Source organism: Herpailurus yagouaroundi, unplaced genomic scaffold, assembly GCF_014898765.1.
Source record: "Herpailurus yagouaroundi ecotype Mexico unplaced genomic scaffold, PumYag 355, whole genome shotgun sequence".
Taxonomy (NCBI): Eukaryota; Metazoa; Chordata; class Mammalia; order Carnivora; family Felidae; genus Herpailurus; species Herpailurus yagouaroundi.
The window spans coordinates 1,743,429-1,770,608 of NW_024412572.1; the positions used below are offsets into that span (position 1 = coordinate 1,743,429).

General features: G+C 56.7%; 3 protein-coding genes and 1 long non-coding RNA gene across 5 annotated transcripts in view; 1 reads left to right on the plus strand and 3 right to left on the minus strand.

The window, feature by feature from the left end:
- Positions 1–1,228: 1,228 nt before the first annotated feature.
- On the minus strand, positions 1,229–7,991 carry GNB3 (G protein subunit beta 3). The gene is made up of 10 exons (XM_040462677.1): positions 6,901–7,991; positions 6,567–6,653; positions 6,240–6,278; positions 4,910–5,016; positions 4,763–4,826; positions 4,476–4,638; positions 4,301–4,367; positions 4,007–4,208; positions 2,718–2,934; positions 1,229–1,845 (listed from the first exon to the last, which is right to left on the minus strand). Exons 2-10 carry the CDS (start codon positions 6,621–6,623, stop codon positions 1,739–1,741), a joined length of 1,023 nt encoding a protein of 340 aa, XP_040318611.1. The 5' UTR covers positions 6,624–6,653; positions 6,901–7,991; the 3' UTR covers positions 1,229–1,738.
- Positions 7,992–8,115: 124 nt separating this feature from the next.
- On the minus strand, positions 8,116–19,458 carry P3H3 (prolyl 3-hydroxylase 3). Its single transcript, XM_040462673.1, has 15 exons — positions 18,967–19,458; positions 17,887–18,039; positions 17,365–17,566; positions 17,159–17,290; positions 16,536–16,672; positions 16,094–16,183; positions 14,140–14,192; positions 13,959–14,026; positions 13,718–13,842; positions 10,709–10,810; positions 10,213–10,363; positions 9,877–9,994; positions 9,719–9,794; positions 8,790–8,930; positions 8,116–8,650 (listed from the first exon to the last, which is right to left on the minus strand). The coding sequence occupies exons 1-15, from the start codon at positions 19,456–19,458 to the stop codon at positions 8,480–8,482; spliced, it is 2,211 nt and encodes a 736-aa protein (XP_040318607.1). The 3' UTR covers positions 8,116–8,479.
- Positions 19,459–20,367: 909 nt separating this feature from the next.
- On the minus strand, positions 20,368–26,373 carry GPR162 (G protein-coupled receptor 162). Its single transcript, XM_040462674.1, has 5 exons — positions 26,243–26,373; positions 23,334–24,660; positions 22,444–22,633; positions 21,652–21,809; positions 20,368–21,134 (listed from the first exon to the last, which is right to left on the minus strand). The coding sequence occupies exons 2-5, from the start codon at positions 24,198–24,200 to the stop codon at positions 20,583–20,585; spliced, it is 1,767 nt and encodes a 588-aa protein (XP_040318608.1). The 5' UTR covers positions 24,201–24,660; positions 26,243–26,373; the 3' UTR covers positions 20,368–20,582.
- A 163-nt stretch (positions 26,374–26,536) lies between these two features.
- Positions 26,537–27,180, plus strand: part of LOC121021969 (uncharacterized) — an 8,226-nt gene continuing 7,582 nt past the window's right edge. For both annotated transcript variants that reach the window (XR_005786754.1, XR_005786753.1), the window contains exon 1: positions 26,537–26,796. This is a non-coding gene — a long non-coding RNA (uncharacterized LOC121021969). The remainder of the gene's footprint in view (positions 26,797–27,180) is intronic.

Here is a 27,180-nt window from a genome sequence, read left to right on the forward strand (position 1 = left end):
TAAACCTTGTGCTGGGCTTCTGTATGTAGAAAAGCAGCCTGAGAAACTTGTGTTCCCTGTCCTCCAGGCCTCTTCTATACACTTCCCTTAAATCCTAGTGTTCCCCCGGGGCTCTGTCCTTGGCCTTTTCCTCTTGCTCTCTCTAGGTGTTCACTTCTAGGGATTTAGGTATCACTTTCTTATATTCTAGTAACTTCCGGATCTCTCTAACCCTGACCTTTATCCAAGTGCCCCAGGCACTTGACAGGTAGTTTGTCTACAGTTGAATTTGTAATCCGCCCTCCCTGCCCCTGCCGCCCCCAAAGCTATTCTTCATCCCCTGCTCTCTATCCCTGTAAATAACCGCGTTATCCACCCAGTTGCCCAAACCTGAACCTTGGCCATTATCTTGAATCCTTCCCTCTTAACATCCCATATCCTGGCACTTGGCACTCAATCCTGGTGATTCTGTATTCTTTAACCTCTTCCCCATCCTTTTCCCTGCCCCCTGTCCTATGGCTCTTGCATTTCTTGCCATCTACCTCCTGCCTTGTTTCTCTCCAGTCTCGACTCTCACCTTTTCATCAACCTACACCGCTGCTAGGGCAACCTTTCTTTTTCTTTTTTTTTTTTTTCTTTTAGTTTTCTTTTTTTTTTTTTTTTAAGTGGTGTTTATTTATTTTGAGAGACAGACAGAGCGTGAGCAGGGGAGGGGCAGAGGGAGGGAGAGAGGGAGAATCCCAAGCAGGCTCCTCGCTGTCAGCACAGAGCCTGATGTGGGCCTCAAACTCACGAAATGTGAGATCACCACCTGAGCTGAAATCAGGAGTCGACTGACTGAGCCACCCAGGCGCCTGAGGGGTGACCTTTCTGAGAAGCACGTGACCGTGAAACTACTCTGCTCAAAACTCTTCAGTTGTTCCCCGTTGCCCTTAGGATAAAGTCTACACCCTAGCCTGGCATTCAGGGTCTTTTATAACCCCATTCCTTCTCAATATAACCTTCCTGTAGAGACGCACCATAGGCAGGTTGTAGTGAACTATTGTGTGTATGCTCCCCCAGCCACCTGGTGAGCACCTTCTCCACCTGACCTGTCTCAGGCCTTCTCTGTGAGGCTTGGGCTTCTGCCTCCACCCTACTCTGCCCACAAGCTGTCTGGTACCCAACCTTCATCCCTGCACCTATAATGCTTTATTACTTGAGTTAGACCTGCATCTTTTTGGAACAGAAGTGGGGCAGAAGCCAGACATCCCAGGCCTGTACACTTTATTGCAGGTGCTTTAGGAGAGAAATAAAGAAGGTAGAAAAGGGAGAGATCATGAAGGAGACAAAGGACAGGATCTTAGTGGCGCCAGAGCCGTAGTCACAGGGCTGAGTGCTCTCTGCCACCCAGATCTGGATAAAGGTAGTCGCTCTGGGGGGAGGAATTCTAGGGCCTGGGGCCTCAGACTGGAAGCCTGTTAGGCTTGCCAAGGGCTGGGGAGGGGTCAGTTGTCCTTGCTTATTAAGGGAGAAGCTGCAGGACCGTGGAGAGGGGAGACCATGGGAGGAGATGGGGCAGTTCTTTGCCCCCGTGTCCCTGATAATGCCTCCCAAAGACAGACTCCCCATTTTTCCCCACCGCCCTCAAGGGACAAAGCTGGGTGGGAATGGCAGCTAGGGTATAGAAGAGAAAACTTAAAGAAACCTTAGAAAAAAATTGGGCAGGGGAGGGGCAGCTGTGTCTTCGTGGCCTTTTACCTCCCCTCCTCCAGCCTCCTTAGTTCCAGACTTTGAGGAAGCTGTCCCAGGAGCCAGTGGCCACAGCCATCCCGTCAGCTGTGACCCCCAGGCAGCTGACCCTGTTGTCGTGGCCAGAGAGGACGCCTGAGAAAGAGGGAGAGGAGTCAGCCTGCTTTGGCAGACAGTTCATGTGCACATGTAGGAATTCTAGGTTAGACTGGCCATGGACTCTGAGCCCCTGGTGGGGACTGAAAGAGGATTAGCCCTAAGGGGCAGGATTTCTCTCGAGGCCAATGTCTGTGGAGGGTGGGCGGGGTGCGGGGCGGGGAGGGACAGGAGAAGGCTGGCAGTGTCAGTGTGCTGTGAAAAAAGCCAGGGGCACCTTGATGGGCCCTAGAAAATGGGGAGGTAGCTCTTTAGTCTCATTACTATGTTTCCAAATAAAGAGACTGAGGCCCAGAGAGAAGTGACTTTCCCGAGGGCCCTGAGAGCCTAAGGGACAGAATTCAGATTTGGATCCTGACCCTCTGGCCAGTGTTGTTTTCATTCAGCACGTGGCCTCTCCCAAGAGAAGAAGCCACCCCATCTGATTCAACTTCAGACCAGGGTAGTCCTAGATAAAGCCCCTAGGTTGGGGTCAGGGCCCTGAGGTCACTCTAGACCTCCTTGATGGGGCTTCTTGCAGTTTCCTGAGATTGCCCTTTCCTTCAGTGGATGCCCCTGAAACTGCAGAGGCCCTGGAAATCCAGAAGTGACTGGACATTCAAGGTCCACAGGTCTGGGGTGACACAGAAGCTCCTTTCACGGGAAGCAGCTATCTCATTAGGTGGTGGAGAAGGGCCACTAGAGAAGATGGCCCTAGATTGGGAGCCAAGGAGGACTAGATTCTAGGGATAGAGCTCAGAGTCATCCAGGAATTAGGGAACAGTGGTGAGAGGGTCCCAAGGAAGGAAGCTAGTAGGAAGGTCCTTCCAGCTGAGGTGGCAGAAGTGTGGGGGGGCGGGGGCAGCCCTTACCCACACGCTCGCCCTTCATGGAGTCCCAGATGTTGCAGTTGAAGTCATCATAGCCTGCGAAGAGCAGGCGGCCGCTGAGGGAGAAGGCCACGGATGTGATGCCACAGATGATGCTCTCGTGGGAGTAGGCAGTCAGCTCCTGATCTGCCCGCAGGTCAAACAGGCGGCAGGAGGCGTCGTCTGAGCCTGTGCAGATGGCCTCTCCGTTGGGGAAGAACTGAGGGTACAGGTGGCAAGGAGGTCAGGACTCAGACCTGGGCAGCCCGCTACCTCTCCTGCTCTCTCCCTGGCTCCTGCCCTGGTGCCTCCAGAACAGCCTCTCTGCCTATCCGTCCCCCAGCGCTCTTCACCGCTGACATTTATCCCACGCCAGCCACATGCCAGCGGCTCCCCTACACCCTTCACCTGCCCCTCACTACAGCGCGGCAGGCAGGCTTTATTTCCACATTGCAGGCGAGAGCCTGAGGCTGAGGGAGGGCGGGCAGCTTGCCCAGGGTCACATGGCTAGAAGGGCGGCGGCTGTCCCAGACTCCAGGCTCCAGGCTGGATCAGAGCGTGGAAGTACGGGGCCAAGTGCAAATGCATGACCTGAATCTCATCACGATGAAATGTCAGATAAACTCAAATGGACGGAAAGCCTAAAGAAAACTGGTTTGTACTCTTCAAAAATGTCAACGTCACGAAAGACAAAAGTAGAAAAAAGGTTCCAGTTTAAAGGTAACTGAAAAGATATGGCAAGGAAATGCAATACACGTCCCTGGACAGAAACAAAACAAAGCCAAACCGTTGCTATTATTTTTGAGATAACTGGTGAAATTTGAATATAGACGATAGACTATATCGTGTCAATGTTAAATCTGATTTTAAGAATTATACTGTGGCTACAGAAGAAAATGGCCTTGTTTTTAGGAAACATGCACTGAAGTATTTAAGGGGTAAAGAGTCATGATAATCTGCAACTTGCTCTCAAAAGACCGAGGGGAAAAAACTAATAAAATGTATCTGTAGCCACATCTAGGTGTATGTGTCTGTCTGTCTTTCCATGCTTCCCTCCCTCCCTCTACGGAGAGAGAATGATAGAGCAAATGTGGTAAAATGTTAGCAGTGAATCCTGGTGAAGGGTAGGTGGGAACTTTTTTGGTTACTCTGGAAACTTTTCTGTAAGGTGAACTTATGCCAAAGAGGAAAGTTAAAAAAGAAAGGGGTAGGGAGCTTGGGCCGGGATGAAGGATGCACGTGCTGGGTGTGGTGAGGGGTTCCCGGGAGCTGGGGTGCAGAGCGGGGCTCACGCAGATGGCGTTGATGTCCGACTCATGGCCAGTGAATGTCTGCCGACAGGTTCCCTCCCGCACGTCCCAGAGCTTGGCGCTGGCGTCACAGGCCCCCGAAATGAAGAGTTTGAAGTCAGGAGAGACGGCCAGACTCATGCAGTCCCCTGTGTGTCCCACAAACACAGTCTTCTGCTGCCCAGTCTCAATGTCCCACAGAGCACTGCCGGAGGAGAGGAAGCTGTCACACTGTCACAGAAAGGCCAGGACAGAGCTGCACCCCAAGCCCCGGCACCCACGGTGTTCTGTCCTCACCAAGTGGTGTCCCCAGAGCTGGTCACAATGTTGTTGTCGTCCAGGAAGCGGCAGCAAGACAGATAACCTGGGGGTGGTCAACACAGCGCCCTGGCTGCAGGCCCACAGCACCCTGGTGCTGGGGCTTCCCTGGGCTTCTCGCAACAGGGACTGGAAGAGAGGGTCTCCCACTTACCTGTGTGAGCAGACAGCTCCCGGCTGACCTTGACATTGCCCTCACGGGATTTGAGGCTGTAGATGGAGCACATGTTGTCCAGCCCCCCACATGCCACAAAGTTCCCTGACGGGGCATAGGCACAGGTCATAACCCAGGAGGAGCGCAGGGGGATGGCATGCACCTGTGGGAGGGTGGACAGAGGCAGGACCTGAGCAGAGCTCCCAGGTGGGGAGGGGCAGGGGAGGGTAGGTACAACGAATGCCCCAAAGGAAGGACAGGGGGATGGAGGGGTGGGGGGCAGCTACCTTATTGGTGGTATAGGTGTCCCACACAATCAGCTTCCCGTCTTGCGAGGCACTTACGAGCAGCCTGGGCAGAGAGCACCCCATGTCACCCAAGCCTCTCCTTCCTGCCTCCCCACCCCCGACCTCTGGGTGCCTCTCAAGTCTCACTTGGAGTCGGTAGCCCAGTGCATGGCATAGATCTTGGCCAGGTGTCCCCTTAACGTCCGTCTTGTCCGCATCTGGACTCTCCCCACGACCTCTAGGCCAGACACCAGCTGTAGAAAAGGGGGCACTAGAAATCAGGGTGAGTAGAACACCTACCTAGATGTCAGTGTCGCAACCACTGATCTGCACAAGTTTCTGTTCTGTGCCAGGCTCTGGGTCAGGCCTCCAGCCTTAGAGAAATAAGTCTCTGCCTTGGAGTGGCTTCAATTGATGTGGGAGAGACCATGCATGGCTAGTGGCACGTCACTAGGTGTTTGACAAGCACCTCTCCAGTGCGGGATGGGGGAGGAGGAGACAAGAGAGAATGATTTCTGTCATGTAAATAGTCCCACCTTGACCAGTTTCAAGCTGCCAGTGTGAAGTCACCAAACACGGACTTGGGAAGAGACGCACACATTCGCGGTCCCAAGCCACTGGGAGCTGGGTCCCATACAACACCTGCAGCATGGTTATCTCTTTCCCTGGGCACCCAGGGCAGCCCCATGACCCTGAACGGCACCTCCTGAAATTTGTGGTCCTATGTCTCTTAAATTCTATCCAGCTTCTAGACTTCGGCTCAGGCTCGAGCCAGTGGCCTTGACCTGTCATTTACTTGCTTTGGTATCTTGGGCAAGTTACTCGCCCTCTCTGATCCTGTTTCCTCATCTGCAAAATGAGGTTTGTAGCATCAACTCATGGTGTCGTCGTGAAAATTAAACGCAGTTACGTATCTAAGCAACTTAGCCCAGTGTTTGGCTCGCGGCAAGTGTTCAGTAAATGTTCCCTCTTACTATTAACATATTTAACCCAATATAAGGTGCCACCAACTCCAAGAAGCACCAGGCCTCTAGGTATCACTGAGAAAGAAAACATGTTGCCCATTATAAATGTAAGGCATCATCTATTTTTGGACGCATCTTGATCTCAGAGATGTCACAATGTGAAAAGATGTGCCCTTAGAATTGGTGAAGGACACGATTAGAAAACTAGTAACTGGACTATAAGGGCTTTGTGATTTGCAAAGCACCGTCCCTCTCCTCATCCTCACCACCCTGTGAGAGCATGTGATCATTCTTGTGTTATGGGTGAGGACAGGGACATCATCTGCATTCTTAGCTTCCAGTAAGGGGCTGGCCCACAGCAGATCTCACTAAATGTTTGTTGAATGAATTAATCAATGTGGTTCCTCATTCTAGGGACACGCTGTACTAAAGCTTGGGCACCAGGGAGCTTCCCTCCCCTCCCCTGCCGTGCCCTCCGGCCCTGCCTTAGGGGGTAGGACAGGAGGTCTCACCTCTGCCAGAGTAATGTCAGCACAGGCTTTCCGGGCATCCTGGGGAGGGGGCGGGTGGAGAAGCAGACATCAGGGGAGCATCAACACAAGGTGAGGGTAGTGGGTGCATGGGCCTCTGAGGTAGGTGGGCTTCGGGGCTCTAGGGTTTGGGGGACGTCTCAAATTTGAGATCCACGTTCAGAAAGTCTCTGGCCACTTCCAGGTCAGGGGTCTCTAAGGTGTCACTCAAGAGTAAATCCAGCCCCCTTCCCCCCCCCCATCCACACTCCCTCGTGTCCCCAGTTCCATGTTTTCTGGGGTCCCCCTGTGGAAGGGCTCTGGGGTTACGGCAATCTGCTTCTTGAGCTGCTCCGCTTCCTGCCTCAGCTGCTCCATTTCCCCCATGGCTGACAGGTTGAGGGGTAGCTCCGGCTCCTGTCGGGAACAAGGGGTAAGCGTAGGGGGGGGGGGTCCCCACCAGGCCACGTTTCTGTCCTCTCCCCCGCACCTGACTCAGGGGCTGGAACCCACTACAAGAAATTGAGAGACGACTGGGTGGCCTGCACCACCGCCCCACCAGCCCCTTCACGTTTGGAGCCCTGCACAGCCAAGCCCAGCCCTGCCCGAGCCCTCCCTGCAGCCCCCAGCCCCAGACAGCCGAGCCAGGCCAGCCCCCTCTTACTTGATCTCTGACTGGACCTCTCCCAGGTTTCCAGGCGCTTCCTCACTCCCTCAGCTGCGACGCCAACCCGTCACCTGCCCCGGCTCTGCTGCCAGAGGAGCTCGTCTGGCCTGGCCCCAACTCGGGGGGGGGGGGGGGGGGGGGGGGCCGGCCGAGAAGGGTAGGGCAGCGACAACGACGACGTCAGGCAAATGAAATCAGCTGGCAACGGTGTGGGGAGAGGGCAGGAAGGGAGGTGTGCGGCTTCCAGAGAGACTTGGGCCCAGCCTGGGGCGGTGGGTAGGTGGGAACAGGGATGTGGGGCTATAGAGAGGAGCAGCCCCTCACAAGCCCTGGAGGGAAGAGGGGCTGAGGAGTGCTTCCTGGGCCAGTCTCCCTGTAGGCAGAGATAAGAGCATCAGGCCCCATGGGATTAGAGCAAAGCTGTGAGGATTAAAGTTTGGGGTTTGGGAGGGGGGCAGAAGAGCAGAAGCAACCACAGCTCTAGCCCCCCCACCCCCCACCCCGCCAGGCCCTTGCCCCCACCAACGCTGATGATCGTGGCAGTCAGGGCCTGCCTAGCAACCAGTCCAGGAGCCAGAATAGGAGGGTGAGAGGTGGCTCATCGTCAATGCCCAAGATTTTGACTCTTAGTTCAGAGTTGTGGGGAAGGGGGGTAAGAGGGTTACGGTGAATATGGGGAGGGTGCAGGCAGGAGCTGAGATTAGAAGGGACTGATCTGGATAATCCTTCTTCTCAACAAACCCCAACCAGCTGCCCCTGGGTCTGATCCTGGGGGGTGGGGAAAGGCACAGGGGATCCAGAGAGGAAGATGGACGGGCCTGTCCCTGCTTTGAGTGGACCAAGGGTGGGAAGCGGGGAGCAACCCCGACCCCGCTCCCATCTGGGGTTTGGCCCACTCCTTGCCCCCATGACTCACGGAGTCCTGCTGGGGCTGTGAAGGCTGGAACCAGAGGGATCAGGCTGCCCTATGTCTCGGTCAAGCTCAGAGAGGGAAGACGGGGCTTAGAGTTGGAGGCCCAAGGAGCAGCTGTCAGGGGTTTAGGTCCATTTGCATGCGGGGAGCAGGTGGCCGAGATTTCCCTGACAAATCACAGGCTTTGAGTGGCCCCGCCTCTGGGAGGCCCAAAGACACCTGTCTCCTCCCAGGCCAGCCACAGCCACTCCCCTCTGCAGACACCAGAGAAACTGTGATACACTCCATCGGGCCCTGGCTGAGGGATCTTCAGCTCTTTATTACAGGCTGGGACAGGGCACTGGGGCTATCCTCCCTCTCATCCTCCACAATGGAAGCAGTCGGGTCCTATCCCTGCCATTTCTTTCCAGGGAGGCATAGTGTCCTCGGTCTGTCCTAGGGCTGGAGGTCCATCAGCCAGGCCTCGTGAGCTCTAGGCTCGTCTGTGCACTGTCCTCTGAGTCCAGGGCTGGGCAGCCCTCGTGATCCCCAAGGGAGTAGGGGTGCAGGGACAGAGAGCTCGCTGTTCTGCTCTCATCACATGGGGGCTTCTCGTGGGTCCTGGCATCAAGGTGGCCCTTCACAAGTCAAGTGGCCACCTCCCCACGGAGCTGGCTCAGTCCCTCACAGCTCCTCTCGGACCCGAGGTGGTTTCCCAACTCTGTCCTGGACCCGCTGAAGCCTGCGGCTGGGGGGTTCTGGGGAAGGGTCTCTGCTTGGCGTTTCTTCCTCTTCCTCCTCCTCCTCCTCTTCCTCCTCTGGCTCCTTCAGTAGCTCTTTGGCTTCTGTCCACTCCTAGGGAGTGGGGAGGAGAGTCTGGCCCAATCCCCTGCATCGCCTTGCCCCAAGGACCCTCCCTGGGGCATCTCAGCCCCCGCCCCTCATCCTTCACACACCAGGAGGGCCATCCCTTCCTGCTCCCGCTCCTCCTCACCTGCTCCCTGTGCTCAGGTGCCCAGGTGTGCCACAGTGCCAGGGCGCAGCGCCGTCCCCGCGTCACAGCCCACACACCGTGGGGATTCTCCCCACCGGAGCTGAAGGCCACGAGGCGTCCACAGCGAGGACGAACCTGAGCCTGGGGGGTGAGGGCAGGTTCAGCTCCAGGGATAGGTGCTCTCAGAGAACTTGGCCCCGACTGCCTAGAGCAGGATGGGGGCAGGGGCACAAAATGTTCAGTTCTCCTACCCATCACTTCCCATTCAGGGAATGGGCCTATCTTGGGGGAAATGAGAAATCGGCCTCAACCTGAGGAGCACAAGTGCCAGACCAAGGCTAGAGGAGTTGGGAGCTAAAGAAAAGGGGCCTCCATGGAGGGCCTCCTGCCAGTCCCTTCCCAACCCCTGCCCAACCCTTTGGACCCAGGGTGATGCAATCTGAGGGTGCGAATGCAGTACCAGACTCTGGGTACTGGGGATAAGGATCTTGGGGACATTTTTCCACCTCAAGGAGGCCTTGGATTATCAGTAGCTGGCATTAGCGGAGAAGAAGCTAAGTGGGTAAAATGGAGGAATAAATGATGAAAACTCACTGCCCCTCTCCTTCTGCCCAATTCTAGCCCCTGGTTTATGCCTGGAATAGGGTTGGGGGTCCTGTGCTTTACCCACTCTACCTAAGGAGGTGAGGCAAACACTGAAGGCAGGGTGTGGAGGGGCCACTCGAGATCCCCTGAGGAGGGGTAATCAACCTCTAAGAGAGCCCCTGAACACAGACCAGTGGTGGAAAGGGCTGGGGAGGCCAGGAAAGGAAAGGGTTAAGGTGACCCCAGGCCATTTCCCTGCATTTGCCTCTGGGAACCTTCTGTTTTGAATCCTGAGTCCACAGCTGGGCTCCCTGTGACACCCCCACACCCCCTACCCTGCTTACTGTGACCGTGAGGGCGTTAGGCTCTGTGAAGAACAGGTCCCCACCATGGAAGTCATCATTGAGGTAGAGGAGCCCACTGGAAAGGGAAGGAGACAGCAGGCAGTGAGACCCCCAACCCAGGCCCGCCTGCCTGACCCCTGGGGGTGGGGGGCGCCCACCTATAGTCACGATAGGTGTAGGCCGGGGGCTCCCTCCAGCACTCCCCAGTGTCGGGGTCCAGCACGCAATTGTCTGCGTGCACCGGGTGACTCAGGTCCATGCGCTGCTCTTGCTCTCCTGGGAAGCAAAGGGGCCTGGTGAACACCCCCGGGGCCCATCCGCTGCCATCCACACCCACCCTGAGGCTTCGGGGGATCACTGCCGGGTCGAGCAGCCAGGCCCTCACCGGGGCAGGGGAGTCAGAAAACCCACAGAGTGCGGGGGCTGCTGAGGGTGTGCAGTGCCCAACAGGGGCTCGAGGTTGGGGAGGAACAGCTGGGGTTCCTGGCGATTACCTTCTATGGCACTCCGGCACACCAGGTGGGTGAAGGAAAGATGCAGGGGCCGCTCTGGGGAAAAGTAGGCCTGTGTCAACGTCCGCACGCGCTCGCTCACCTCCAGAAGCAGCTTAGCCCCCTGACTGCCCACGGCCCCGGCCCGGGCCAGCTGCAAGCGGAGAAAGGAAGGGCGGGAAAGGAGGGGACCATGGAAGGACAGCCCAGCCCCAGCCCCTGCCCTACTTCCATTGCTCTCCACCCACGGGTTTGGAGTCTCAGCAACCGGCTCTGTCCATCAGCCCAAACTGCCCCTTCCATTGGCTCTGTGACCATAACCCAGGTCCCTACGTCTCGGAACGCCTGCCCCACCCCCAACTCTAGGCAGAGGACTCGGGTGCTCTCGGTCTCCGGAGAGCCCTTCCACAGGAGAGGCCCAGGCCCGGGTTCCCAGCCTCCTGTGTACCCTCTTCTCCGGTTCTGGGCTTCAGACCAGGGCAGGGGGGCTTCCTCTCACCTGGGCAGCCTTGAGCACTGTGAGCCCCTCAAAGCGTTCATGGGGGGTGTGAGGGGAGCGGCGGCCACGATAGCCAGACCTGGCTCCAGCCTCAGCAGCATCCTGTGGAGGGAGAGAGTCGGCTGTGGAGCCATACTCCCTGGGTCCCAGGCTATCTCCCACCTCACTGCCCACAGGGATACAAGACCTTCCTCCAATCCTCCCGCTTCCTGCAAGAAGCTAGAAGCCCCCAAGGTTCTCTGGTGGCCCCCCTCCCTGAGCTGCTGCCCTTCACGCAGAATGACTATCTTCATGTCTGTATTGTCACTCTCTGGTAAAGATATGGAATCCCACTCACCGGGGCTTCTATGCCCAGAACGCTGGAGAGCTTCCTACAGTGGGGAAGGGGCCTCTGAGAGGCTAAGGGCTGTTGGAGAAGCGGGGCAGGAAGGGCTTGAGCATTCACTCCTGATGAGCTAATAATACAGGAGTCTCTCCAGAAACAAGGCCCTAGCAGGAGGTTTGATAGTCAGGCAAGGTCCCAACCAGCTCAAGGTGGGGAGACAGCAGGTCTCTGACCTTTTCCCACCTGACACACTCTTGGAGAACGTGAGGACCCTTGATGCTGAGTCCCAATTACCCAACCACCTATGTGAGTCTCATTACCTGGGGGTCTCCCGGTATTTGGATGTCCTTTTCCTGACACCTATTCTTTTGGTTGCTTTTTGAAACCACTACCTGTAACCCTGCATATAAACTCCATGGTCACCCAAGCCATCTAACCTTCTCTCCTTGTATTTATTCATTCAACAAATTTGTACTGAGTGCTTACTATATGTCAGGCACTGTTCTAGGCACTGAGTACACAACTGTGAACATGAAAAGGTCCCTGCTCTCATGCAGTTCATATGTTGAGATAATAAATGAATAAACAAGCCAGATCAATTCAGATGGTGACAAGTGGTATAAAATAAAAAACGGAGGCATCTATGTGGCCCAGTTGGTTAAGCGTCAGCTTTGGCTCAGGTCACAATCTCATAGTTTGTGAGTTCAAGCCCTGTGTTGGGCTCTGTGCTGACAACTCAGAGCCTGAAGCCTGCTTCCGATTCTGTGACTCTCTCTCTCTCTGCCCCTCCTCTGTGCATGCTCTGTCTCTCTCTCCCTCAAAAATAAAATAAACATTAAAAAATTAAAAAAAAAAAAGAAAGAAAGAAAAGAAAATTAAAATGGGGTTTCAACCTTGAGAGTACCCAGGCAGTGGTTAGGGGACAGCTAATTGATGAGGTGACATCCAAATTGAAAGCAAATGGTATGGGGCGCCTGGGTGGCTCAGTCAGTTGAGCGTCCGACTTCAGCTCAGGTCGCGATCTCACGGTTCGTGAGTTCGAGCCCCGCGTCAGGCTCTGGGCTGATGGCTCAGAGCCTGGAGCCTGCTTCCGATTCTGTGTCTCCCTCTCTCTCTGCCCCTCCTCCATTCATGCTCTGTCTCTCTCTGTCTCAAAAATAAATAAACATTAAAAAAAATTAAAAAAAAAAAAAAGCAAATGGTATGAAGGAGCCACTTCAACATGTGAGAGAGAAAATGTTCCAGGCTGCAGAAATAGTAAGTGCAAAGGTCCTGAGGCCTGAATGAATATAGTGTGATGAAGGAACAGAAAGAAAGTCCGATACTTGGGAGTTATCCCTGACTCTATCCTTTAGTCCTGAACTTCTCTATCTTTGACTTTCTAAATATTTTCTCATCTGTCCCCTCTCTCCATTTCCTTGCAATGAATATCTAACCTAAGGCAGTGGCATGCTTGCATCACCCCAGAAGCCTCTCCCCTTACTTTCCTCGCCCACTGCATTCTCCACAGTGCCACTAGGGGGATCTACCAATTCTGCAAGGTGGTGACTCAGGACCCTGCTCCTGCTGAGGGATGGGAACGTAAAAGTCAACCCCTCCTTAAATTCTCCAATAAGCTGTCCACCACCTACAAACTCCCTGGTAGGGTACAGGAGGCCCTTCGCCATCTCTTCTGTACCTCCACCTTTGGGTTCTCTCCCCTGGACCTCTTCTGGATGATCCACAGCCTGATGATAATAGCGATAATAGATAATAGATAATTTAATAGATAATGGCTAACCCTAAGCACATTTTATATTCTTCTAACACCTTTACCATGTACTACCTCACAACAACCTTAAAAGAACCACTGCCTTTATCCCTGTCTTACAGCTCAAGAAACTAGGCTCAGAGACATTAAAATACACCGCGTGAGCTCACCCAGGTAATCACTGTCCCATGCTCTTAACTCCCGCGCTCTACTGCACTTGCCAGAGTACCCCCTGTCCTTCTCCCTTCCGGCCTGGCTTTCTTCCCCTTCTCTGCTTGTTAACGCATCCTTAAGACTGAGCTCAAACGCCAGCCCACCTCCCTCCGCCCAGTAAGCCTTCTGTGACTTTGCTTTTTGGTGCTTCTGTTTGGATGGGTACATGTAGCAAACTTACCCCTTGCTCTAATTATGTGTCTCTGTGTCTGATTCTTTCTCTATGCAGTGAGGTCCTGAAGGCAGGTCCACGTTCATCTACCTCCCCCTGTAACCCAGTAGGTCTGAGTGCACAGCAGATACTCAGTGAGTGTGTGTGGAAGGCACACTGAGACTCAACCTGGTGAATATGGATCATTCAACCCAAACGAGCAGGGGATACAATGGATGGAAGAAGACGCCTGTGCGTCTGCTAAGCTATCAGCCAAGCCGATAATTAAACTCTCGGCTAATCAAGGAATCCTCGCCCGCACACTCACCCTTTTTTGTCCCTTCATGGTTTTTGTTTTGTTCTTCCTATCAATTTCTAGCAAAATTCCTTTGTAAAGAGTGTCCACCCACCCCACCTCAGCTAAGAGGAAGGGAACTTGTCCACAGCGGCGAGGTAGTGGCAGGCGCAGGGCCCCTGGAGAACCAGAGATGGCAGAACAGGGGGCAGGCTGGGTGTGCTGAGTTTGAGGTCCCTAACTAGCCAACAGTGCCTACTCACAGGTCTTCTTACCTTGGCCAGCTGCAGCAGCAGCCCACACTCAGCTGGGGTGAGCAGCCCGTCCAACACGGCCCGTTCTGACCCATTCAGCTGTCTTGCATCCTGGGTCAGGGTGACTCCCTCCAGGAGGAGGACATCTGCAGGGGAAGGAACAGGACAGAGAGCGTTGAGCGCCCCCTGGGGGCAGACCCAGCAGTAGCTGGCGGCCCCCGGGCCCTCTCAGCTCCTGCTTCCTGCTCTCCTGGGAACTTACCCTTCCAGTGGGTCAAGGGCTTTGGCTGTGGCGGCTCATGGTCCCAAGGCCTCTTCTCTTGATCCTCTCTCAGGGGTGAGAGACATACTCAGTGGATGCACAGGCCAATCCAGACCTTCCAGGACCCCTCCCTCACCTTCCAGCTCAGGCCAGGCCACTCCCACCACAGGGCATCTCCTACCTGAGCTTTTCTCTAAGTGCCTCTGGGATGACAGCTGCTGGGGTCCAGGAATCCTGGGACAGTTAGGAAAAGCACCATCACCCACCACATCCAGCCTGAACCCCTGACATTAGACTCTGAACTTTCAGAGAGGAAGGTAGAGGTGAGAAAAGCCCCAGACTCATTGTCAGGAGCCCTGGGTGCTGGGCCAAACTCTGTAACAACAATAACTGCTTACATAGAACTATTTGTCAGGTGCTGTTCTAACAACTTTATACACAAAAGTGGACTACATGAAACTTTATTGTTTAACGTCCACAATAGTCTTATGAAACACCTTTTATTAAAAAAAATTTTTTTTAACATTTATTCGTTTTTGAGAGAGCGAGCGAGAGAGACAAAACGTGAACAGGGAGGGGCAGAGAGAGAGGGAGACACAGAATCCAAAGCAGGCTCCAGGCTCTAAGCTGTCAGCAGAGCCCGACACAGGGCCCGAACTCACAAACCGTGAGATCATGACCCAAGCCAAAGTCAGATGCTCAACCGACTGAGCCACCCTGGTGCTCCAATCTTATGACACACCTTGTCTTAATGTGCCCATTTTACAGTTGAAGACTCTAAGGAGTGTCTAGGTGGCTCAGCCAGTTAAGTGTCCCGACTCCTGATTTCAGCTCAGGTCATGATCTCACGGTTCTTGAGTTTGAGCCCCACATTGGGCTCTGCACTGACAGTGTGGAGCCTGTTTGGGATTCTCTCTGCCCCTCCCCTGCTCATGGGCTCTCTTTCTCTCTCTCTCTCTCTCTGTCTGTCTCTCTGTCTCTCTCAAAATAAATAATAAAACTTAAAAAAAAAAAAAAAGACAGGGGCACCTGGGTGGCTCAGTCAGTTGAGTGTCCAACTTCAGCTCAGGCCACGATCTTGAGGTTCGTGGGTTTGAGTCCTGAGTCGGGCTCTGTGCTGACAGCTCAGAGCCTGGAGCTTGCTTCAGATTCTGTGCCTCCCTCTCTCTCTGCCCCTCCCCTGCTCATGCTCTGTGTCTGTCTCTCTGTCTCTCTCTCAAAAATAAACAAACATTTAAAAAAAAAAAAAAAAGACTCTAAGACACAGAGAGGTAGAGTAACATGCCCAAGATCACATAGCTAGTCGGTGACAGAGTTGAGACTCAAACTAGCTTTAGAGGGGCACCTAGTGGCTCAGTCAGTAAAGCATGTGACTCTTGATCTTGGGGTCATGAGGTCCAGCCCCATGTTGGGCATGGAGCCTTCTTAAAATCCATCCATCCATCCCTCCATACATACTAAACTAGCTTTAGAGGCTACGCTTTGAACCAGAGGATCTCAAACAAGGAGATTTTGCCCCACAGGGGACATTTGGCAATGTCTGGAAACATTTTTGATGGTCATGACTCAGAGAGTGCTATTGACATCTATTGGGTAGAGGCCAGGGGAGCTGCTGAACATTCTACAATGCCTAGGAAAGCCCCCTTCTGCTCCTCTACAAAGAATTATCAAGTCAAAAAAGTCAATGGTGCCAAGAAGGTTGAGAAAACCTGCTTTATGCTATCATCCTAGCAATGAACAAAACTCTGCCCTTTCATTTCCTCGTATGACTACAATAAAAAGAATAGTAGCGAAAGCAGCAACAACAGAACTTTCTCTAATTTCTAGCTAGTGCTATGGTTTCAAGAGTCCCATGAGACAGGTGTGATGTTCCCATTTTACAGGTAAGGAAATTGAGGCTGAGGCGAGTGAGGCTCCAGAGCTTGTTTATGGCAGAGAAGAGACCAACACCTAGGCCTGCATGACCCCAAAGCTGCCCTCTACTACAGGTACCTGCCTCTGTCCCTGAAAAACTGGGAATGCAGACTCCTCTCCAAGCCTCCCAGGGAGGGCGGGAAACAAATGGAGGGCATCACTGTTCTCCTCCTCCTGGGGGCGCACTGAAGGGTAGGATGGAGAGAAGGGGAGATACTCACAGGATCCTTGAAGCTGGTCCCCAGGTGCTCCATGGCGTAGTAGAGCTGTCTCTTCTCCCCCAAGGATCGAAGGATGAATTGCCGGATGTCCTGAGGCAGGGTGGGCAGCAGGGAGAAGGGGGTGAGACAAGGAGAGTGGGGCAGGGAAGTTAAGGCTGGAGGATGGTGGGGGGAGGAGTGTGTGTGTGCGCGCGCATCTGTGTGCGCGCACAGGAGGACACATAAGGCAGGGGCAAGGAGTGGTGAAGTTCAGGGAAGGGGGATGGCTGGCACATGGACTCGGGAAGGAGAGTCTGAAGTGGGGGGCAGGGAGCGGAGACAAGTCCGATGCGGATCTGGGGTTGCCTGTAGTGGACCAGATGGGGAGACAGAGTCCGGGTGACTCCGCAGGTATATTTGATTTCGGGTTACCTCACAGAGTAAGGATGGAGCAGGGGGTTACCTCTCTTGGCCCGAGGCCAGGTCTCGGCTCTCCCAGCTGGGCCTGATACTGGTTCAGAGCCTTCTTGGCAGCCTCATCTTCCGGGTAGAAGAGCAGGACACTCAGGACATTTTCCATAGCCTGGGACAGATTCCCCACTGGAGACAGAGCAAGAGGGTGGGGGCGGGGCCCAGAGACTGAGAAGGGCAGTGATCCCTGGGCAGAGGCAGAGAAGACGGGGAGACAGAGGCCGAGCCAAAGAAGGTGGTCTCCCAATGCCAAACAACTCCAGAGCCCCCATTCCCCCTGGCAGGCACACTCATCCATTGCTTCTTTCCAAAGCTTACTCAAACATACCTGTGCTGTACAGGCAGAGTTCAAAGGAGAGGAAGAGAGGAGAGATTAAAGGAAGGTGAGAAGCAGCAAAGGCAGAAGGAGCCCTGTGACCCATCTCCCGAGCTTTCCACAACGGCGCCAAAGGAGAGCAAACGAGAGTTCTCCTGAAGTGATGGTCCCCACGGAGCCCTGACCGACTAGAGATCCAGAGACAGATGGGAGGGATGCAGACATGGGGCTCAGGATACCATCAGAGGCAAAGCTTCACTTCCCCTGTTTCCAACCCCAGTCACCCTTCCCCAACTGACCCTGAGCATGGGCCTCGTGCAGCCGCCTCAGCTGGCTGGGAAGGAAGTCAGGGACAGGGAAGCTGCGGCCAGGACGTGTGGCTGTGTCCCCCACACAGCGCTGCCGGCACTGTAGGACCCGAATCCAGTGCCCTGCAGAGGACACAGGTGAACCATTCAGCTTGTGATGCCTCTCTCCGTGGCACCACGAACCCCCAGCTCCTTACCTGCAATGGTCTCATAGAGGCCCCCCTGGCCTCCAGTCCCTTCCTCCTCCTCTTCCTCCCTTTGCTGCTCCTCAGGCCCCTCGCAGCCAGCCCGGCAGCTCTCCACCTGGGCCAGGCTCTCCTGCAGGGCCTCCTCTAGCCGGGGCAGTGCCAGTCCTGCTTCCTGACGCCCCAGTAGCTCCAGGCCATCGTCATAGGCTGCCTGTCGGGGAGGGGGGTGGGCGGTCACCCGAGATCCTGGGGGCAGGGTGCCAAACAAGATTGGGGGGTAGAAAGAAGGGGCGGGGTGTTGGTCTCATTTGGGGCATGGACTCCTGACCCCACTTCACCTTGGGGAATATAGGGTGGGTCTCAGGATCGGAATGGTAGAACACGGGACTTGAGTGATCCTCAGGAAGAAAGCTAAGTCCCAGAGAGGGACTCTCCATCCAGGGTTACTGGGGACACGCATCTCCTGACACCTGAGCTACACAGGTCAGAGCCCAGTGAGCCCCATGGACCCAGCCAGTCAAAGGGTCTCACCCAGTATGGGGGAGTCTCCAGGTCCCGGAAGCTCTGGGGCCGCACCCTAGACATACGTCTGTACTTGGCCATGTCCTCCCGCATCTGGAGGTGTGTTGGGTTTGCTACAAAGAAGGTGTGTGCTGCAGCGGCTGCCAGGTCCAGCTTCTTCAGCTGCGAAGTGGGAAGGATGAGGAAGTTAGTGCCCTCAGGTATTGGGGTCAGACCTCTGTCTCTGCCCCCTCACTGGCCTTCCCATTCCACCCGCACAGCAGGAACTGCCCCGAGACCATCTGGAAGACTTGTCCATCTCTCAACCTCCAGACCCCCTAGAAACCAGTATTCTGGGGAAGTTCAGGAGTCCGGTTGCTAAGGAAAGAGGGGTTTCAAGACTTTGGAGCCGGTGCGATATGGACAGAGGGACCTCAGGGCCTCAGTTTGGGAGATAAGGTGCAAGTGATGGCTAAGTGCGGTAGGGAAGTGGGGGAGACCTGAGCGGCCAGTAAAACCCGCAGGTCTCTAGGACCCTGAGCTGAGGTGTGTGGGACCAGCGCCCCCCTCTCCCCAGCCACGTAGGCATTAGCTACTGAACTAGTAGCTGCGGCCCGCCCCCCAGACGTCCGGCCTCACCGCTCCTCAGCTTTGCCCCTGCCAGGCAAAGGCTCACACTCAACGCCCCGCCCCCCCCCCCCCCCCCCCCTCGCCAATACTTCCAGTCCAACGGTGGGGTTTCCCCCCATCCCCTCCGCTTCGCTCCTAGGAAGAGGCTGCTATCACCCCACGTAGGTCTCAGGAAGACCTAACATTTCAGGCCCCTTCCCTCCGTCTCCGATCTATTTCCACCCTGTCTCGGGAACCCACCCAGCCCCGCTCCAACTTTGCTCCCACTCTCCCTTAGGCTGTCCCTCGGCGACCGCAACAGGTACTTGACGTGGTTTTCATGGGACCTGCTCAAAAGGAGAGGTCCGTTGACCGCCCTCCCCCCCCCAGCCCCACCCGGAGTCCCGGGCGCCGGCTTTCCGCCCTCTCCTGGCGAGCTCCAAGTAGCAGCGCAGCGCGGGTCGGGGCAGGACCCGGAAAGGGCCCGGGCGGCTCCCGCACCTGGTAGTAGGCCCTCTGCAGGTAGTTGTAGGGCTCCCGGCGGCGGAAGGCGTCCCGGAGCGCGCTCCCCACGCGGAGCCGCGCCGCGCCCCCGGGGCCCAGCCTCTGCACCCCGCACTGGGTCAGGCACTCGGCCCGTCGGAGCGCGGCGCGAAGCAGCAGCCGCTCCCAGGCCCCCTGCGCCGGGCCGGGCCCGGAGTCCGGGGCGTCGAGCAGCACGGCGGGGAGTGCGGCCCCCGGTTCGGCCGCACAGCGCGCCCCGCAGTCCCGCCGCGCGCGGTCCAGGGCCGCCTGGCTCCGCAGCGCCTCCCGCAGCAGCGCCACGGCCGGCGCCCAAGCCCCGGCCGCGTAGGCGCGCAGCCCGTCCGCGTAGAGCAAGTCCGGGGCCTGGGGGGGCGCACCCGGGGACAGCCGGGCCAGGCCTGGGGGTTCGGGGGACCCCGGCGGAGGCAGCAGCAGCAGTAGCAGCAGCAACCGGAGGAGCCGGAGCATGGTGCCGGAGGCGCCGGCCGGCTGCCGAAGCGGAATGCGGGAGCCCAGAGGGAGAGAGTGGATAGGGGGATGGGAGAGGGAGGGGAAAGGAAGGAGAGAGGGAGAGGAGGGAGGAGAGGAAGAGAGAAGGAATGAGCGGGGCCAAGGAGTGCTGATGGAGCCCAGATTCAACCCATATTGGCCACTATGAGAGCCAGAGAAGTCAGGAAGCCTGGCAGCGAGTGGAGAAAGCAGTCTTTAAGACGAAGGGTAGTGTGGGAGGCCGAGAAACAGGCGGGCCGTGAAGAGCAGATGGCAAAGGGCTGGAACTGGAGCGGGACCGGTGCTTTGGAAAACAGCATGGAGAGCCTCTTAGGACCCTCGACTCCAACCCTGAGGCCCATGGGGTGAATGTAGCTACCGCAGCTGTGTTCCCCTCCACTCTGTGCCCCGCCCACCCCCGCCCACACACTGTTGAGTCCAGGACGAGGAGTGTGGAAGCCTCCCATACACCTACCCACACACACTTTTGGAAAAAGACCTTTAAAATGCAACATGGGATGCAGGCCTGTGATACCAAGTCAGGCCCAAATCCTTTCCTGCCCAGAAAGTGAGGCCTTAGGTGGATCTGGGGGAAGGAGGAGAGCTGGAGCATGGCAGATGGAATCACACCCTGAAACCACCTTCCACCAATCTGAACAAAGATCCTTCACGCCCCAAACCAGCACACTCAAGTGTCCCCTCATGCCCAGCACAAGATGCTCTTATATGCCCGTCCCTGTGGATGTCTTCATGTTTGAGTTTGTCCTTCTCCGGGTGTATTTCTGTGCCTCTGTCCACAGCCCCTGCTCTATTTTGTCCTCGCTGAGCCATTCCACCGCCCAGCCTCCAATCATATCCTTTACCACTCTAGTACAATGGACACCAAGGTTTCCATGGCAACACTTCAGGCTTTAATACAATTTGCTAAGGATGATGGAAGGTGAGTAGGACATCTCTGGTCATCGAGATAGGAGACAGCGGGGGCTCCGGGCCCCAGATCCAGCACCCATCTCCCCGGAGTCTGGAGGCAGCTGCCCTAGGCTCAGGGCCAGAACAGGTGATACTCAGGGCCCCTCATCTGAGTCCTGCAGGCCCACTTGGGCTCACAGCGTCAGCTGGGGGAAAATGGGATTACCTGGGCCCCAGGATCCTCCCCAAGGTCTTGCACTCCCCTCACCTCCTGTCAGGGAGCAGCGTCTCCCTGCACTTAAGCCCAAAGGAAGTCCAGCGGCTCTGCTGTCAGGGGACCCAAGGGAAAGCCTGCGGGGTGAGAGGCCCAGGGGCCTGGGCCGGCGAGGAGAGGGCCCCGGCGAAGCAGTTGGAGAAGGCAGAGGTGTCTCATCAATGAAGGTGGTGATCTCTTCCCGGAAGAAGCCAGGACCCCGTGGGGGTCCCCCACCTGACCCCAACATCCCACCCTCCAGGAACTGGCGAAGGCTGGCCAGCCCCCCACCTTCAGCTTCCTCCTCATCCTCCTCATCCTCCAGCCTTTGTCTTCGTCCCAGGTACTCAGGAGGGCCCCCCAGGGCTCGGCTCTGGGCTGGGAGGACCCGGATGTCATCAGAGGATGACCACTTATGTAGGATGGAGCCTGGTGCCCGAGGTGTAGAGAAGATGTTGGTCTCATCATGGGACAGACGGCGGGACAGGGGTACCTGGGGAGAGGAGCAAGTAGACCCAGAGGGGCTATAGGGACAAAGGGGGTAAAGGCAGGAACCTAAGTGGGGACGCTGCAAGATGGCTTCACCCCCTTAAACTTTTGCAAAACATCCTCTGGGGGCTGCTGGGTGGCTCAGTCGGTTAAGCGTTAGACTCTTGATTTCAGCTCAGGTCTTGATCTCCGGGTTTGTGAGTTGGAGCCACGCATCCGGCTCTGCGCTGACAGTGTGCAGTCTACTTGGGATTTTGGGATTCTCTCTCTGCCTGTCTCTCTGCCCCTCCCCTGCTCTCTCTCAAAAATAAACTTAAAAAAAAAAAAAAATCCTCTGACGGGCAAACCTGGTTCTGAGAGGTCTGAAGGGAAGCCTCTCTTGCCACACTTTTCTTTCACCTACCCCTTAGGTGCCCTGCAGGCCAGGGCTAGGGAATGGGGAGTCAGGATGGCTCTCAGAGACTGGACACAAGAAGAATTCTGGATACCCAGAATAGGAGGTTCATTCCCTAGTCCCATACCTGTAAGTAGTGGACCCTCTCAAGAGGGGGAAAGAGCATGTGCCTTCCAGGCAACAGCTTCACCTGGGTGGGGTCCCTGCCCCCTGGTCCTGTGGCACCATTAGCATCAAAACGAACTTTGCACACTCGGCCATCTGCATAGTCATCACAGCCGCCATCTAGGAGAGAAAAGGGGCAGAGTGGTTACAGGCAGGGAATACCCACTCCCACTCCCCTCCTCTCCCCCCCTTAAAACTTCCTGCCCCCTTTTTAAGCTCCCCAGAGAATCCTTCTGTTCACACTAGTCTGTAAGCTCCAAGAGGAAAAGCAGGAGCGTCTAACATCTGTTGCATTCAGTGCTTAGTCCCTAGTGCTTCATACATACAGACGTATTTATTGAAACAGTTACAAGCCCACCCCCAACAACTGTCCCTGTAGCTGGGGGTGTGTCTCAGGGAGGCTAACCTCCCCTTAATTCCACAGCCTTCCTTTATGGTTGTGTTAGGACTCTGGCCTGTTTCTCAGGCACTCTTCCTGGAGAGTGGAGGCAAAGCTGGGTAGTGTGGGCTTCCAGGGGGGAACCGACGCCCAGTGGAGGGAGCTCCCAGTACAGAAGGAAGCAATGGGCGGGCGTACATCGGGTTGCGTGATTAGGGAAAAGGGAGCCTGGAGTCAGCCCAAGGGTGGCGCGGGTTCCGTCCAGCAGGGGGCACTCAAGGGTAGCCCATCCCCACACGGAGAAGGGCTGGTAGAAATGGGCAGAAGAGGGAGTCCAAGCCCCCGGGAAAGCCAAAGCCCGGTCCCTCCTCTGACCGTCGTCGCCATCCTCCTCCGACATGATGGCCACGCACTGCTCCCACACAGTGCGCACGTCGGCACGGTAGCGCTCGCAGGACCAGATGAAGGAGGGCAGCAGCAGCGTCTGCGCCATGGAGCACCACAGCACAGCCAGCACCATCCACGGCGGAGCCGAGTCCGACTTAAGGGAGAAGAAGCTCACCACCTAGCGGGAGGATGGGGAATGGCGCGGGGTCACGACCCAGAGCTCAGAGGTCCCACTTGACCCCAGATCCAATATCCTAGTGCAGTGGGTGGACAAGAAGGAAAGGATGGCCCGGTTCACAGAGGATCGTGACAGAGGCAAAGTTGGAGGTGGAATGGGATGAACAGAGGGGAAGGGACTGATTCAGAGGAAGATCAGGGGCAAGTAGTGAAGATAAAGCCCCCGAGGGGTTGGGGGAGAAGCAGAGGTGGTAGAGAAAACTTGAACACAGAGAGAAATTCAGGAAGAGGGACTAGATGGGGATGCAAAAAGCTGGGGTGGTGGGGTGAACTCTCTGGGGTTTCCACCCAGGGTGCTGAGAGGCCCTGTGGTAACCGGAGAGTGGCAGGGAATGGAGAATGGAGGTCCAGGGGCTGAAGCAGGGAGACACAGGGTACATGGTGGAGCTGGAAGATAGGTGGAGGCAGTAAAGGACGGATGACAGGGTTGAGCAGCAGCAACCGGGAAACAGATGATGAGGCTGGGGGTGACGGGAACCAGGAGACGGATGACAGAGGTGGGGGGCTCACAAATGTAGCAGGGGTGGGCAGAAAAGAGGAAGGTGGACGGCGGAGCTGCTGTATGGCTGATGACTTCGAGGTCAGGTGGTTGTGCTGGGGCCTGGATATTAGGGATAGCAGGTGGGGGACCCCAATCTCACCAAGATGGGCACCCCTGTGAGTGAGTCATAGAGAAAGACGATGGCGCTGACCAAGTTGGTGACCTGCAGGGATGTCTTGGCCGACTCAGAGCCGTCCAGCGAGGACCGCCGCTTGCCTCTGGCATCCTCCACCACAATGGCTGGCACCTCAAAAGCTGGCCGGGTACCCAACCCCCCTGGCCCACCCCCCTTGGCCCCACCCCCAACCCCCGCTCTCCGGGCCAGCCGAGCCCTCCGGGGCCGGGCCCACAACGTCTGGTAGAAGGTGATGGCCACACAGACCAGCCCCATGACAATGCCCCCAAGGAGCAAGAGGCTGAAGCAGACGCCAAAGCCCAGGCCAATCTTGGAGACTATGAACTGGCAGCCACGGGCGTAGTACCGCTCGCCATTGTTGTGCCAGCCGATGGAGGGCAGCGTGGAGAGGATGAAGCTGACCATCCAGATGCCCATGACAGCATGCAGCGCCTGCTTCTTGGCGTTGCTGAGGCGGTAGTTGACGGGCCAGCGCACCATCCACATGCGATGGTAGGAGAGCGAGGCGACTGTGAAGCAGGTGGCCAGGGCCAGTGTGTAGTAGGTGGACACAAAGACCTTGCAGATGCTCTCGTTCCAGTCATAGTCAGAAGAAGCCTGCCGCCGTAGCTGCACCACGGCGAAGGTGGTGAGGGGCACAGCCGCCATGAGTATGTGTGTGCCCGCCAGGAAGCAGAGCAGTAACTCCAGCGGCTTGTGCTTTTGCTGCTTGGCCGAGATGCTGAGGATGATCCAGGCATTGGCCAGCAGTGCCAGGAGCCCACAGGCCAGCCAGGACAATGCGTTTGAGCGCAGGGAGGCCTCCTCTGCCCCTGCCCCGCCCCGAGCCATCCTATCCTCGGTCCCCCCACCCCCCCTTGAACTCCTGGGGGTGGGGGCTAGGTCTCACCCTGGAGCCCCACTCACACACACACCCATTATGCGTACAATCCTTGCCCTGTAGTGAAGCAGGCCACGGCTAGGCCTACCTTCCTGCTCAGCATTGCATGACCGACCCAGCTAAAGTCAGGTGTGGAGGGCAGGGGAGGAGACTGAGGGTCAGCAGAGGTGATCCTCAGCCTCCATACCGGGTGGGGCCCTTCCTGAAGTATCCCTGTAATTGAGGGGAAGGGGGAGGGGGAGGAGGAGCGGGAGGAGCAAGCTGACTGCTTTCCCAACTATGAGGCTGGCTGAGGAGCTCTGGTCCCCATGCCGGGACTTCCAGTTCTCTTCTTCCTCTGGTTCTTGACCAGCCTGGGATCCTCTGGGCACCCCAAGGGGTGTGGGGGTAAGGCTCAGCCACCTGGACAAACTGCAAGGGAGAAATGACATGTGGTGGGGGGGAGGGCAAAGGTAGGGCTTGGGCTGGTCTCCAGCTGACTTCCTGTGCCCCCTTCTCTGGAAAGTATACGCAAACAACCTATTACTAGGGGTCATAGGGTCATTCAGAACATTCTCCTGCCTTAAACCAGATGGCCAATCACATAGCCCACACAGGTAAGAGCCCTGCTTTCCAGACCTTCAGAGAAAGAAGATATTCTGACCTCCTGTCTCCTACCCTTTTTCAGCCCTTTTTCCTCCCTCTGTCATTCCCTGGTCCCTTCTTCTTATATCCTCTGCTCAGTACTATTCAATCCCTATTTTCATGTCCCTGAATCTCTCTTCAGGGCTACTGATGGCAGATACATGACTTGTTTCTTCTTGAGGGTTCATGGTAAACTGGGATATGTGTGCTAACACAGCTCCTCCCCGATGCTCCAGCTCCTGGGCCCAGGGCTCTTGGTGCTCAGCCCCATTTCCCCCAAGCCTGCCCTGCATGATCCCCCTCTAGCTCACTAGGGACCTGGGAAGATGGGAGAAAGGAAGCCAGGGACTGGGGGGGGGGGTGGCTAGGGAACCCGAAGGCGGGGAAACCGCTGACATCAGAAGCATCCAGAAATGGAAAGATGGGGAACTAGGGGGAAGGAGGAGAGTTTGAGCAGAAGAGAAAGAAGGGGCAAAGTGATAGTATCTGAAAATAGAAGGGAAACCCCAGAGACCCTTCACAAGAAGGCTTATGAGGGAAGAGGGGTTGCATGGAACGAGGGAGCAGGAAATAGGAAAAAGCCCAATGTTGAATAAGGTGCAGCATCCCACTGGTAGACCTCCACTCTTTCCTCCCATGCCCCAGCCTCAGTTTCCCTCTGATGGGAAGGAGGATAGTCCTGAATTTCCTGAAGCTGAGCTTCAGTGAGCCCTTGGGAGGGGACTAAGAGGAAATCAGATGAAACCCTGAACAGAGTGGAGGCAAGAAGGATGAGCTAATGGCTTTGGGGGCAAATAGGGGTAAAAATGGGGCACAGAAGTGAGAGGGTCTACTTCCTGTGGAAGAATCTCAGATCCTAGCCCTCCCTGAGAGGTCCTAGTCCGCCCCCCACCTTTGTTCCCTCCGGAGCCCAGTATACCCTAGTTGCCATGGCAATGGCCAGCCAGAGGGAGGTGGAAGGAATTGGTCAGAAGCGCTCCCCCCCCCCCCCACTACTCTCCCCTACAGCCTGGCACCCCTTCCCACCTACCCTCACCCAGGCCCAGCGGGTGGGTTTAGGAAAAAAGAGATGGGGAGTCAGAGAGGGAGGGAGGGAGGAAGGATGTGAAGGACAGAGAGGAGGTGAAGGACAGAGAAAGATCAGAGGAAGGTGGGAGGGAGGATCTGGGGGACTCCACCGCTGTCAGGGGTCCCTCGCCCTTCGGGGTGAAGGGGTAAGGTCAGGCGACTCCTCCCTCCTGCCACCCACCGTGTTCTCCAGGGCAGTGACAGCAGGTGGCTGGGGAGGAGGGGCCGGCCGGAGGGGAGAGAAGGCGGCTGGGGGGAGGAGAGGAGGGGGCCGCGGGGGACAGGGCAGGGGTCGTCTTACCTCTGGCTGCGCCCGGCACTGCCATGGAGACCGCACTCCCGACGCGGCTCGCCCGGGCTCCCGCCGCCCGCCGGCTCCAGCTCGCCCGCCCTCCTCCTTCCCTCCCTCCTTCCCTCCGGGCCTCCCTCCCCCTCCTCGGTCCCAGCCTCCCGGGCTCGGTCCGCCGCTCACTCAGTCTCTGCCCCCCCAGATCTGTCCAAGCCCCCCTCTCCCGGAGGCATGCCGCCCGTGAGCCCCGGGTCCGGGTCCGGCAGGGAAGCGGCTCGGGGGGCGCGGGGGCGAGTGCGGGGCGGGGAACTGGACGGCGGTGACTTGGAGGGGGAGGGGCAAGGAAGGCGCCGGCAGGGAGGGGGCGAGGACGCTGGCGGGGAACCGGCTTCATTGGTGAGACGGTTCGTGTCCTGCCCCCACCCCACCCCGGTTTTCCGCACGAACACAGGCTCAGAGAGGCAGCTGGTGGTGTTCGGGGACTGAGGAGCTGGCTGTTCGGGCGGAGGAAGCGTGTGTCACTGTGTGTATCCGTGAGGGCTGCGCCCTGGGTGTAGCTCAGTGGGGTATGTGCTGGAGGCTGTGATGGAGCTGGGGCTGCTGGGGGCGGGGCTGGTGGACACAGGTCTAAAAGAATATATCCACCCCCCCACCTCCCCCCACACACATACCGCTTCCTTCTCCTGGAACACAAACTCACACTTCTGTTGGGGATGCACACCATTAGCATGCACACATTACAGTTTCTCTTGGTCCTTTTTTCCCACCACGCACATGCATGTGTAGAGCACACACAACCCCTGCGGCCTCTCCCTCTCAGTACATCACACGCACAGGATTACAAGGTCTTGGCCTCCTGCACACACAAGGCCCTGTGGGGTGGGCAGGTGGGTGATGGGCCTCCAGAGAATTTTTCCCTCCCGGGGCGGGGGGGGGGGGGGGGGGGGGGG